Below are 12,178 nucleotides of genomic sequence, written 5' to 3' on the forward strand. Positions count from 1 at the left end.
GTTTTGGTTTTTTTTGCATTTAAAAACAGTATTCTGAGAGGGGGTCCATAAAGTTTGTCAGATTGACATGACACATACAAAAAAGTTAAGAACTCTTAATCTAGACCAATTCTTTCATTTTGAAGATGAAGCAGAGGCCTAGAGAAGGTTAAATGATTTGTCCAAGTCTGAGAGAGTAAAAAGAATTTGTACAAACCCAAAGGAAAGAAGCTGACAAATTTGTATTCATAGTTGGAAAGGGGCTAGTCCACAGAGACTCATAGTGTAGGACCCTAGGGAACTCTTTAGTCCAATTCCTAGATAAGGAAATTGAGACCTGGAAGAAGTAATTTTTACAAGGTCACACATTCAGGCGGAGGAGATCCTTCTCTAAGGCTCTCTGCTTCCTCATCTGTCCACCATGCCCCACTGCTTCTTTAGTCAGTATTTCACCTTGAACAGAAAATGGTCTGTGGTTCTCCTCTTCCTTCCTTGGTACATGGCCATCTCTTTCCCCTGCATCTCTTTCCCATGGGTAGGCCTTCTCAACCCCATGCCAATCTCTGTCCTGTATCCTCCGTTCCCTTATCTTTTTCTCAAGGATCCAAGGACAGGGACACTATGGGGAGGCATAAACTATCTCAGGAACAAACTGTTTCCTTCTTGGGCTGAATAAATATTGTTGCCACTGTGAAATCTTCTTCCCAAAGCATTCTGAAATAAAAAAGGACCCCGTGAGGCAACCCCTGCTGGGGAAAAAGTTTTTTGTTTCTTTTCTTTTAAACAAAAGATTGAAATTTATGCCAAAAAAGGGCATGTGTGTATGTGTGTATGTGTTTGTACTTTGTGACCTTGGCTCATCCTTTGGCAGTAACCAGAAATGATGAGTCAGAAAGACAATAGCCTAAGAGGGTGATGGAGTCTACCAGATGTTGGGCATGAATTCTAAGGTAGACTCTGTCAGAGAGAAATGAGACAATCAAAAAGAAATCACTAGATTTGGGCAAAAACAATTTTAATGAAAAAACAAATCACCCTTTCAGACTCCATTCTTTGTCCTTAGATAGAAATGCCAAAGGACAGGATAAAGAGGCTAGAACTTAATGGAGTCACCTGGAAATCAAAGTCCCTGCTAGGGCCAGGGGTTGGCAAAAACAGAAGTCATTGGAATTAGGGTCATTAGATTAGAAGATTGGGGTAATAGTGGAGGTCAAAGGTCTGGAGAAAATGCCAGTCCTGGACTCTTGGAAACTGGGCCCTGATCTCTGAATGGACAGCAGTCAGGATGAAGCCCTGGAAGCAGCTGACAAGCCCTCCACCCTTTCATTGGAGAGTGCACTGTGCCAGGCCCGGACCTCTCCATTCCAAGTCAGCTTTTCACTTCTGCAACAGAGAAGACAGACTGGTCACTGTAGGCAATTGTAGCCCTTGCCCCCACCACCCAGACCCAGTGAACTTGTAACACTGATAGCTCCCATTCATACTGTGCTGTAGTATGTACCATACTTATTTTTCATTTCAACCTTAGTGAATTAAGGAGTTAAAGTATTGTCCCATCTTACAGACGAGAAAACTGGAAGCTTTTTGGTCAAGACAGAAGAATCACAGGTTCAAATTGGAGGCACCCTACTCATTTGCCTTTCATAAAAATAACAAGATAACTAGAAAAAAAGAGAGGAATAGCTTTTTAAAAATCACACAAGAAAATCAGAATCAGCCAAAATAGAGGAGAAAAATGGAGAGTATTGATACAATGGGGGAAAGTAACAAAGAGGTGAAATAGCAAAAGGAATAGAAACAATACAGATAAAAAAAAAAGGAATAATGCAAGTTATTTTCAAAGACTTCCTCAGTTTGGATAAGTGGCATTTAATTTGGGCATAAATTAACACATGAAAATCTCAATAGCTCAAAGAAAGTTAAAAAAAATCAGTGGGAAATGAGGCTAAATTATTTTTTAAAGATTTGGAAGAAATAATAATTGTTAAAAACTCAATGAAGAAATTATAACAGGAAAACCTAAAAAAAAAAATCAAATGAAGCAACGAACAAAATCTTACCATCACAAAAAACAGGGCTATTGAGCTACATAAACTAAAGTAGGAAAAATAGACAGAAAATGATTCAATTACTGAAAGAATTGGAAAATAGAGCCTCAAAGAGACAGCTCTTGAAGCTAGGTCAAGGCACAGCAGCAACCACAAATTTAAGAAAACAAAAGAACACGAAGACTAAATTTCAGGAAATTATTCAAGAAAACTTTCCAAAATTAACAAAGATAAAAAGCAATCTACAAACAGAAAGAATTCGCTTGAGCCACTGAGGAAACAGAGGTTCAGGGAGGTTTAGTGATGTATACTCTAGGTCTCACAGTTAGGCTGAACTCAGCCTTAGGTCTCTCTCAACTCCTAGACTGGAATTTTTTCTACCAAACCACAATGACATTGATGAGCTCATAGAAAATGAAAGATTGACAGTTCCTAAGGATATATAATGAGGTATTAAATGGGACTGTGTGCTTTGGGTAGAAGGAGAAGCTAACCATGAAATGTCATTCTTCTGGGCTGGGCATGACCCAAGACCCTTTTTTGTATGTTTCCTTGTAGAAAGCCCAGGGGGTAAGTTCCTTTGTGTTTCCTATTCCCACCCCCAACCCAAGGCTGTACTCACCATCCAGGATCTGGAAGTCATGGGAGGAGTCACAGAACCCTATGGGCATAGAGGTCAAGGATCAGGGCATCAGAATAGGCACAGAGGGTGCCATGGGACTAGGAGTACTCATTAAAAATCTTTATAGTCTCAATCTCTTTCCAAATAAAGGGAAGGGTAGAGGGAAAGAGGGAGGTCAAGTCAGAGTTAGAATCACTAGTTGTCCATTCAGTCAGAGGCTTATAGTGTTTAGGGGCAGAAAGGACCTTATGAGATAATTCTGACTTCATTTTACAGTTGAGAAAACTAAAGCTTAAAAAGTTTGTAATTCTACCTGACCTTGATATAAAGCAAGTTGTCATAAATACATTAGAAGAACATGAAATATCTTACCTTTGGATAAGAGAACTTTTTATTCATAAACAAGAGATAGAGAACATTGTGGGGCATGAAATAGATAATTTTGATTACATCATATTAAAAAGATTTTGTACAATAAAACCAATATAGCCAAGATTAGAAGGAAAACAGAAAACTGGGGGGGGGGGATTTTATAGCCAGTTTCTCAGATAAGTCTTTGCATTATGTCTCAAATTATGAGAATATGAGTCATCCCCAATTGATAAATAGTTAAAGTATATGGAAAAAGAAATCAAATCTATTACAATCACATGTAAAAATGCTCTAAAACATTATTGATTAGAGAAATGCAAATTAAAACAACTCTGAGATATCTCACATCTATCAGATAGGCTAAAATGACAAAAAAAGGGAGAAATGACAAATATTGGAGGGGATGTGGAAAAATTGGGAAGCTTATAGATTGTTGGTGGAACTGTGAACTGATACAACCATTTTGGAGAACAACTTGGAATTATGTTCAAAGAGTTATTAAACAATTACAGCAATACTACTATTATATCTGTTTCCCAAGGTGAAAAAGGAAAAAAGACTAATAGGTTCTAAAATATTTATAGCAATTCTCTTTGTGGTAATAAAAAACTGGAAAGTAAAGACATGTTCATAAATTGGAGAATGGCTAGATAAGTTGTGTTTATATGATTGAGATTGGAATACTGTTGTTCTATGAGAAATTTACAAACAGGTTGGTTTTTAGGAAAACACAGAAAGTCTTGCATGAATTAATATAAAGTGAAATGAGCAGAATGAACAGAACATTATGTACAGTAGCAGTAATAGTGTTCAAAGAGTAATCATGAATGATTAAGATATTTTTAGTAATGTGATCATTCAAATCAACTACAATTTACTTATGAAGGAAAATATTTTCTATGTCCAGGGAAAAGACATATATAGAATCATGTATTGTATGGTTCCACTATATATTTTTATATCAAATGATTCCCTTCTCTAATATGGAATTGGGAGGAAGAGAAGGAGACAACTTGGAAATCAAAATATAACAAAAAAATAAGTAAATTATTTTTTAAAAAAGTTGTAATTCATTCAGTATTGGATAGTGTCTCAGAAAGAGTATAAGGACCATGGGCCATGGAAATCTCCTCTGAGGTCCCTTTCAACTCTGGAGTTCTGTTAGTTTGCAGCCTGGGAAAGTCTGGGGTATAGAAGGCTGGTTTTAAGAATCAAGCAACAGGAAGGTAACATGGGTGGGAAAACTCACCATAGGTGGGGAAGTAAAAAGTGAAGTCTTCACTTAGTGTAGCATCAGTGACATGTTGCTCATACTTGCTCAAGACATCATCACTAACAGGGAAGGATCGAGCTGCAGGGGGAGAAATGTAGTCCTCAGAATGAATCTCTGGAAGCTACTTGGGCAGAGTCGAATCTTTTTCTATATGTCTATGTCAGTGCAAGTGTCAGAAGCTAGGGACAGAGATGGGAGGGGCATGAGACTCTGCTGTTGATTCTTTTTTTCTCATTCTCCAGGGATCATGAATCCCTGTTTTCTAGTTTGCTATTGGAGTTATAGGGGGCTTAGTGGATAGAACACATCCTGAAGTCGAGGACCTGAATTCAAATCAAAAGACAATTACTAGCTAGGTGTTCCTGGACAAGTCATTTAACCGTGTGGGGTAAGTATCTGTCCCACATCCATCTCTAATTCCCCTCTTACCATAGAGCTTTATGGAGAATTGTTGGTCTCTCTGATAGTACAAGATGGCATACTGGTGATAATCTGTGTCCCCCACGACCACGTCCACACCACGGCTGCGTTTTCCTCTGCCTAGGAATAGATACTGTTGTCTCACCTTGGATCTGGTGCCTTAAACAGGGGGCTGAGCATCTGTCCCAGGGCCACTCTGGGATGCTTCCTCTCCATGCTACCAATTCTTTACCACCCTGATCTACTCAATGTCTAGGATACTCCCAGAATTCTAAGCACCCACTGCCATCTCTTTTCCCTCCCATCACTTCCTCCCACCTAGGACATTGGGGTTGAGTCAGGATTCTGGACCTCATAGTCTCAGTGGCTCTCCATAGCTTTGAGGTTAGTCTCCTCCCCCAATGCCCACTCTCACCTTGGAGATGGTATCTGCCCTGGAGCTTGGTGGGCTCATATTTTTGTTTGATTTGCCAACAGATCCCATCCCTAAAGAGTAGACAACATTAAGAGTAAAGAATACGTAAAGAGTAGACAAGGCAACCTGTCACCCTGGACCTATTATTCAAGAAATTACTGAAGTTGGATTTTGTTTTTTGCAAGGCAATGGGGTTAAGTGACTTGCCCAAGGTCACACAGCTAGGTAATTATTAAGTGTCTGAGGCTGGATTTGAACTCAGGTACTCCTGACTCCAGGGATGGTGCTCTATCCACTGTGTCACCTAACTGTGCTCCCCCCCCTGCCCCCGAGGTTGGATATTAAGGAGTACTGAAGCATGGGATATCAAGGGAGACTGGAGTGGGATACAGTGGGGGACTGAGAATTCTCTGTAATCTTAGGCAAATAATCTGAGCCTCAGTTTTCTCATCTGTAAAATGAGGATAACAACAGCATTACTTCATAATGTTCGTTATTAGGATCAAATGAAAAAGTTATGTTAATATGTTCAGATCTTAAAGTTTCAGCTATTATTATGATAATAGTATAGAGGTGATCCTAAGTTCTTGGAAGCTTTGGCCAGTAGAATAGATAGATAGATAGATAGATAGATAGATAGATAGATAGATAGATTGATAGATTCTGTCCAGCTTGAAAAACTTTGTTTGGATTAGGTGATGTCTGCAGTGTCTTGCACAAGAACTGTTTTTCAAAAAAGGTTGTTGAGGCACTTTTCAGCCAGTTGGCTGCTGGGAGATTTGATTTTTTGAGCAAGGAATCTCTTGAAGACTTATCTCCTAAGATATGGGAGGTGTTGTGATCTTCTAGTGGAAAGAATATACATATTGGTAAAGTCTTGGATTTCTGAAACACTGGAATAATAATAATATATTTATTACCTTTTGGACACTGAGCAAGACCTGACTTGATAGCCAGAAGTATGGATTAACAGATGACAAATCACCAGACTACAAAATATAGATTTTAAAACATTTTGGAGGATTCAACTAATAAATCTGACTAGAGCAGGATCATTATCATAGAATGAAACTGTTGCCCACAAGTGTCTAAAGAAAATATTGAAGGAAATTAGGGAAGGTTGAAGTTGGTCAGTCTAGAATAACAAAATTTTTAGAGGTATCAGGAATCTTATAAGCTTTCTCATCCTAATCTCTTTGCAATGTACCATATAAGAAATGGTTTGGGGTTTTTTTTTAGGTTTTTTGCAAGGTAAATGGTGTTAAGTGGCTTGCCCCAAGGCCACACAGCTAGGTAATTATTAAGTGTCTGAGACCGGATTTGAAGCCAGGTACTCCTGACTCCAGGGCCGGTGCTTTATCCACCGTGCCACCTAGCTGCCCCCAAGAAATGTTTCTTATTGAAGATTTTTCAATAAAGGGACTTTCTGAGGCATCCCATTCCATTTTGTGATAGCTCCAATTGTAAAGAAATTTTTCCTTACATAAAACCAAAATCTGGCTCTAAGTCTTCTCTCCTAAAGACTAGATATCCCCATTTTCTTCACCTTGTCCATATGTGCCATTACTATGAGGATTTGAACTATTCAGATTAAATGTAAAAATGTGTCCTGAATCTTTAATAGTTGGAGAGATGACAGTTAAAGATTTACCAGTACACCACATATTTATGACTTCTTGGCTACAGGAAAGAAAGGTCTTCAAAATATTGAGACCTAGAAGAGGGGTCAAAACCATATGGGGACAGGGTAAGGTTCATGAATCCTTGTGTTCTAGTTTGCTATTGAAGTTATAGGGGGCTTAGTGGATAGAACACATCCTGAAGTCAAGAACCTAAATTCAAATCAAAAGACAATTACTAGCTAGGTGTTCTTGGACAAGTCATTTAACCCTCATCTTTTTTTTTTGTCTCAATCCCTCATCTGTAAAATGAACTGGAGAAGGAACAGTAAACAACTCCAATATATTTGCTAAGAAAACTCCAAATGGGGATGGAGAGTTGGACGTGATTGAAATGACTAAACAACAAATAACATTGGAGTTGTACTAAGTGTGCTTCTGTCTGGCTAAGAGGAAAAGCTTCTATCCTAATGCTTGTATCCAATTACAAAAAAAAAGAAAAAAAAACAGTCATTTCATCCCCTTGTGCAGTCATCTATAGAAAAATATATTTAATATATATGCTAGCATAAAATTCATTGATCTACCTGAATTCCATTGAAAAAAATGAGAATTAGGGGTGGCTAGGTGGCGCGGTGGATAAAGCACCGGCCCTGGAGTCAGGAGTACCTGGGTTCAAATCCGGTCTTACACACTTAATAATTACCTAGCTGTGTGGCCTTGGTCAAGCCACTTAACCCTGTTTGCCATGCAAAAACCTAAAAAAAAAAATGAGAATGAGATAATGATGATCTTTTTTCAATTAACAAGCATTTATTTTCCTTCCCACCTTCCAACTGAAAATGACAATAAAAATCTTATAACCAATATGCATGGTCAAACAAAACATATCTATATTAAAAAATGTATGTATTTCTTATTCTGATTTTTTGAATCTGTTTGATAATAAATCTTCCTAAAGAGAAACAATTAGTCCCTCCTTAACCCACTTCAATTCCTTAGTTTCAGACCCTGTTCAGAGTATATAAGATTGTTAAGAGTTATAAGCTACAATATACTGTAAATTTAGCTGAGTTTTAAGCTTTTTTTGGATACCTATGAGTCCATATATATGTATATGTTCATATGTATGTATTATGCATGATTGTGTATTCACATAAGCATCTAGGTAGTGGAGACAGAGCAATGGACTTAGAGTCAGGAAGAACTGAGTTCAAATTTGTCCTCAGACATTTACTGGTTTTAAGACTTATAATTAGTTACTTTGCCACAGACTGTCTCAGTTTCCTCATCTGTAAAATGGGAATAATAATAGCTTCTCCTTAGGATTGTTATGATAATACTTGTAAGATGCTTTGCAACCTTAAAGTCTTTAGCAATGCTTTATTATCATAGAAAAAGGCATTTGTAGGATTAACGTCCCTGAAGCAACTTCAGAAATTATCTACTGTAATGTTCTCATTTTACATAAAAGGAAATTGGGACTCCTAGAGAGAAAAGGATTTCTTTCTCGTTATCCAGGAAGTAAGTCACACATTCTACTACACATTATAAGTCACAAACGCTATCGGACTTATGTCTTCTGTGTCAGACTATCTCTCCATATGCTACTCACAGTTTTCTGAATGTGTTGACAGCCAGTGCTGGAGTAGACACTGCAACCTGCATCAAAGTGGCCTCCGACCTGTGGCTAGACTCTAGAAGATGGCTGCACTTGGAGGCTACAGCCACCAGGAACCATGTTCCTGAAAACTGAGAGGACAGGTAGACTGGAATGAGAGAGACTAGACCAAGGGTCCCAGGCTGAGGAACAGCTTCAGGGTTTCTGGGGGCTAGGACAGAAATGAGGAAATCACAGGTTCCAAGGAGGCAGAGGTAACCCTTCCCTCCTAACCTGTTTCAGTTGCTAGGGCAATCATGTTGTCTACAGGGCAAAATGAGACTGGATCGCAGAAGACATAGGGCAGCTGTCAGACAGACAAGCAGGACTGAAAGTATTCCTGCTTCATTTTTTTCTGTGTCTTTGGGGAACCCTTGTTTTAAGAAGGTCTCTATAGCTTCAATTTGACCTCTCCCTCTGGGAGTCACCTGCTTTGGGCAGAGGGGTCCTTGAGTTTTCTAGGCAACCCCACCTTTGCTCCTCTCTCTATCCCTCCCTTTCTCCCACAGAAGATGAAAGCTTAGAAGAGACATTCTAAGGGCCAACTCTTTCCTCATTGTCCCTACCTGATGAGGGTCGAAGTTGGCCTGAGGTTGGATTTTGTCAATGGGAACCAGAGGTAGTGGGGGCTTCTTCTGTCTCTGAGCAGGGGTGCCAGGGACTAGGAGCAAAGTGAGGAAAAGAGCAATCCTCAGTAGCAGCAGGACAGCCATTACTCAGCTTGGGAGTGAGAATGAAAACCAGGAGTAGAAGGAATGACCCTGGGACCAGGGAAAGACTGATCAATAAGGCAGAGTTCATTTATTTGCATAATAGCTTTAACAGGGTTCTGCGTAGCTTAAACAGGATGGGGGAGGAGGGAGAACTACTTCACCAGGGGGAGAACTCTCCATTCTTAGATTTTTTGCCTTTGGAAAGAAGCCCTGGTCTGAACATTGCCATCATAGGTCATATGGTCCCATTAAAAAAATGAATCAACTTGATTGATTAAAACAGATATGACTGTAGAATTGAAAGATCATTTCCCTTATTTCAACTAGGTGGTGTAATAGATGGAGAACTGGACCTAGAGTCAGGAAAATATGAGTTCAAATACAGTCTCCAACACTATTTGTGTGATCCTGGGCAAGTCGCTTTACTTTTGTTCACCTCAGATACTCAACTTTAAAATGGAGATAATAATTAGACTTACTTCCCAGGGTTGTTAGGATCAAATAACATAATCTCTGCAAAGTGCTCAGCACAATGTCTGACCCATAATAGGCATTATATAAATACAAGCTATTGAATTTTGTACATCACTTGTATCTTTTAACATGGGGATACCTCCATTAGGTACTAAAGTTAGTAAATTGTATTTTACTTTTGCAATATTACATATATGTACACACACATATACTGGGGTAGGCAGAAGGTTTGAATTGCTTATTACACTAGTATAGAGGATTTCTTGTGTAGAAACTCATTCTAGCAGTGCATAAGAGATACTCCTCTATAATTTGTTGTCTTACAGAGTTGTCCAAAGTACTGAGCAGTTTAGGTGTTCACCATTACACAGCTAGTAGGTGTCAGCAACAGATCTAGGAGCCAGGGCTTTCTGACTCCAAGGAAACTCTTTGCCCACTACTCCATGTTGCTCTCAGTAATTCCATACACTATTTATTTATTTATTTTGCAAGGCAATGGGGTTTAAGTGGCTTGCTCAAGGCCACACAGCTAGGTAATTATAAAGTGTCTGAGACAGGATTTGAACTCAGGTACTCCTAACTCCAAGGCTAGTGCTCTATCCACTGCACCGCCTAGCCACCCCTCTATACACAATTTAAAAGAAAAATTAAACTAAAAATTACAACACTGTCAAAAGGAAATGGAAAGACATATAATCAACGTAAGTAGACAGAGATGGTATTTGAGAAGGAGCAAAAAAGACCCAAAACAGCATTTAGGTAAGGAATGTATGTCTAAAAAAGGAGATTGGTTGGGTGAGAATGAGAGAGAACAATAGATGGACAGACCAGAATGAAAGATATCTTGTCCTGCCTCCCTTTCATGAGGCTAAAAGAAGCAAAGAAGAGATTCCAGAGATGGTTGGATCCTTTGTGGAGACTTTATGGGAAAATGTGAATACATATAGGATAAAAAAGGTATAGAGGAAGGGCTTCTTTTATCCTCTAGTTGAGGGAGACTGGATAAGGGAGATACTAGTTTCACCAAAATATTAGGTGTGACACATTTCCTTTCCTATTCTTCCTACTGAATTGTGTTAGCAAAAGCTCTCCTTTCCTTATAGCTATATTATAAAGTCGATAATGGGTTTGGAACCAAACCTGTGATTTCATTGGTCTAGAGAATTCCTGGATGAGAAAACTCCCTCCACCAAAGCAGATGAACATATTTACTGTAACTTATAGTACTAAAGAGTTGCCTAGATCTTGGAACACTGAGAGATTTACAAAGAGGACTTCTTGTCTTCAAGCCTGACTTCTAGCCATTACTATATCACCTGCTGTTGAGGTTGAAAGTATAAATTTTATTATGTCCATTTTATAAATGAGAAAAGTAAGGCTCAAAATAATGAAGAAGTAGATTGCCAAACATTTGTGCCTTAGCAGTTTTTCAATAGTTAAAAAATAATTTATTTCCCTTGTGATATGAATTTAGCCAAGTGATATCCTTGCAAACAGAGTTCCTCACCAGTACAGTCCTAGAATCAGTAAGTCTATTCCCTGCTTGTTCCCCAGTGGAATAGCTTTTTATGAACTCAGATTTATCTTCATGACAGGATTCAGTTCAATTCATCAAATGTTAATTCAATGTCTGATATGAGTAAAGCAAAGGAGAAACTATCTTAGATATGAAAGATATTATTTTCAAGAAATATTTAATCTCTCAAGAAGGCATCAAAGGAACACTTCAACAGAAATTACCTACATTAGTTGCTGAATTCATCTATATATTAATGAGTGCTGTACTCAGCACCAAGGGAGAAAGTTTAGAAAAGTCATGGACTTTGACAAATTGAAGGGGGTGCCCATCAATTATAGAATGGCTGAAAGTTGTGGTATATGATTATGATGGAATACTATTGTGCTATAAGAAATGATGAGCCGGATTTTTTTCAGAAAAACTTGAAAAGACTTACATGAACCAATGCAAAGTGAGCAGAACTAGAAGAATACACAGTAAACACAATTTTGTACAATATGAATGACTTAACTACTTTCAACAATATAAAGATCCATGACAATTCTGAAGGACTTAAGATGAAAAATACTCTTCACCTTCAGAAAAAAAAATTGGTAGAATATGAATGCAGATAAAAGCATACCTTTTTTGCTTGTATTTGTGGGTTTTTTTTGCCTTTTGGCCTATTTCTTCTTTCATAGTATGGCTAATTACACATATAACATTTTTATCAAGTTGCTTATTATTTTATGGAGTGGGGGGAGGGAGAAAATTTGGAACCTAAATTTTTTTTTAGATTTTTGGCAAGGCAAATGGAGTTAAGTGGCTTGCCCAAGGCCACACAGCTAGGTAATTATTAAGTGTCTGAGATGGGATTTGAACCCAGGTATTCCTGACTCCAAGTCCAGTGCTTTATCCACTGCACCACCTGGCCACCTCAGAACCTAAAATTAAGAAAAAAATAAATATCAGGGGAAGCTAGGTGGCATAGTGAATAGAGCACTGGCCCTGTGTTCAAATGTGAACTCAGACACTTAATAATTGCTTAGCTGTATGGCCTTGGGTTAATTGTTAAATTTGTCCTT

At 38.3% G+C, this 12,178-nt stretch overlaps 1 protein-coding gene across 1 annotated transcript; it reads right to left on the reverse strand.

Annotated features, from left to right (window-relative positions):
- Positions 1-959: 959 nt before the first annotated feature.
- On the reverse strand, positions 960-9,182 carry C8G (complement C8 gamma chain). The gene is made up of 7 exons (XM_074210642.1): positions 8,975-9,182; positions 8,364-8,500; positions 5,130-5,200; positions 4,724-4,834; positions 4,271-4,372; positions 2,650-2,688; positions 960-1,362 (listed from the first exon to the last, which is right to left on the reverse strand). Exons 1-7 carry the CDS (start codon positions 9,119-9,121, stop codon positions 1,349-1,351), a joined length of 621 nt encoding a protein of 206 aa, XP_074066743.1. The 5' UTR covers positions 9,122-9,182; the 3' UTR covers positions 960-1,348.
- Positions 9,183-12,178: the final 2,996 nt, after the last annotated feature.

This window comes from Macrotis lagotis, chromosome 1 (genome assembly GCF_037893015.1).
Source record: "Macrotis lagotis isolate mMagLag1 chromosome 1, bilby.v1.9.chrom.fasta, whole genome shotgun sequence".
NCBI classification, from domain to species: Eukaryota; Metazoa; Chordata; class Mammalia; order Peramelemorphia; family Peramelidae; genus Macrotis; species Macrotis lagotis.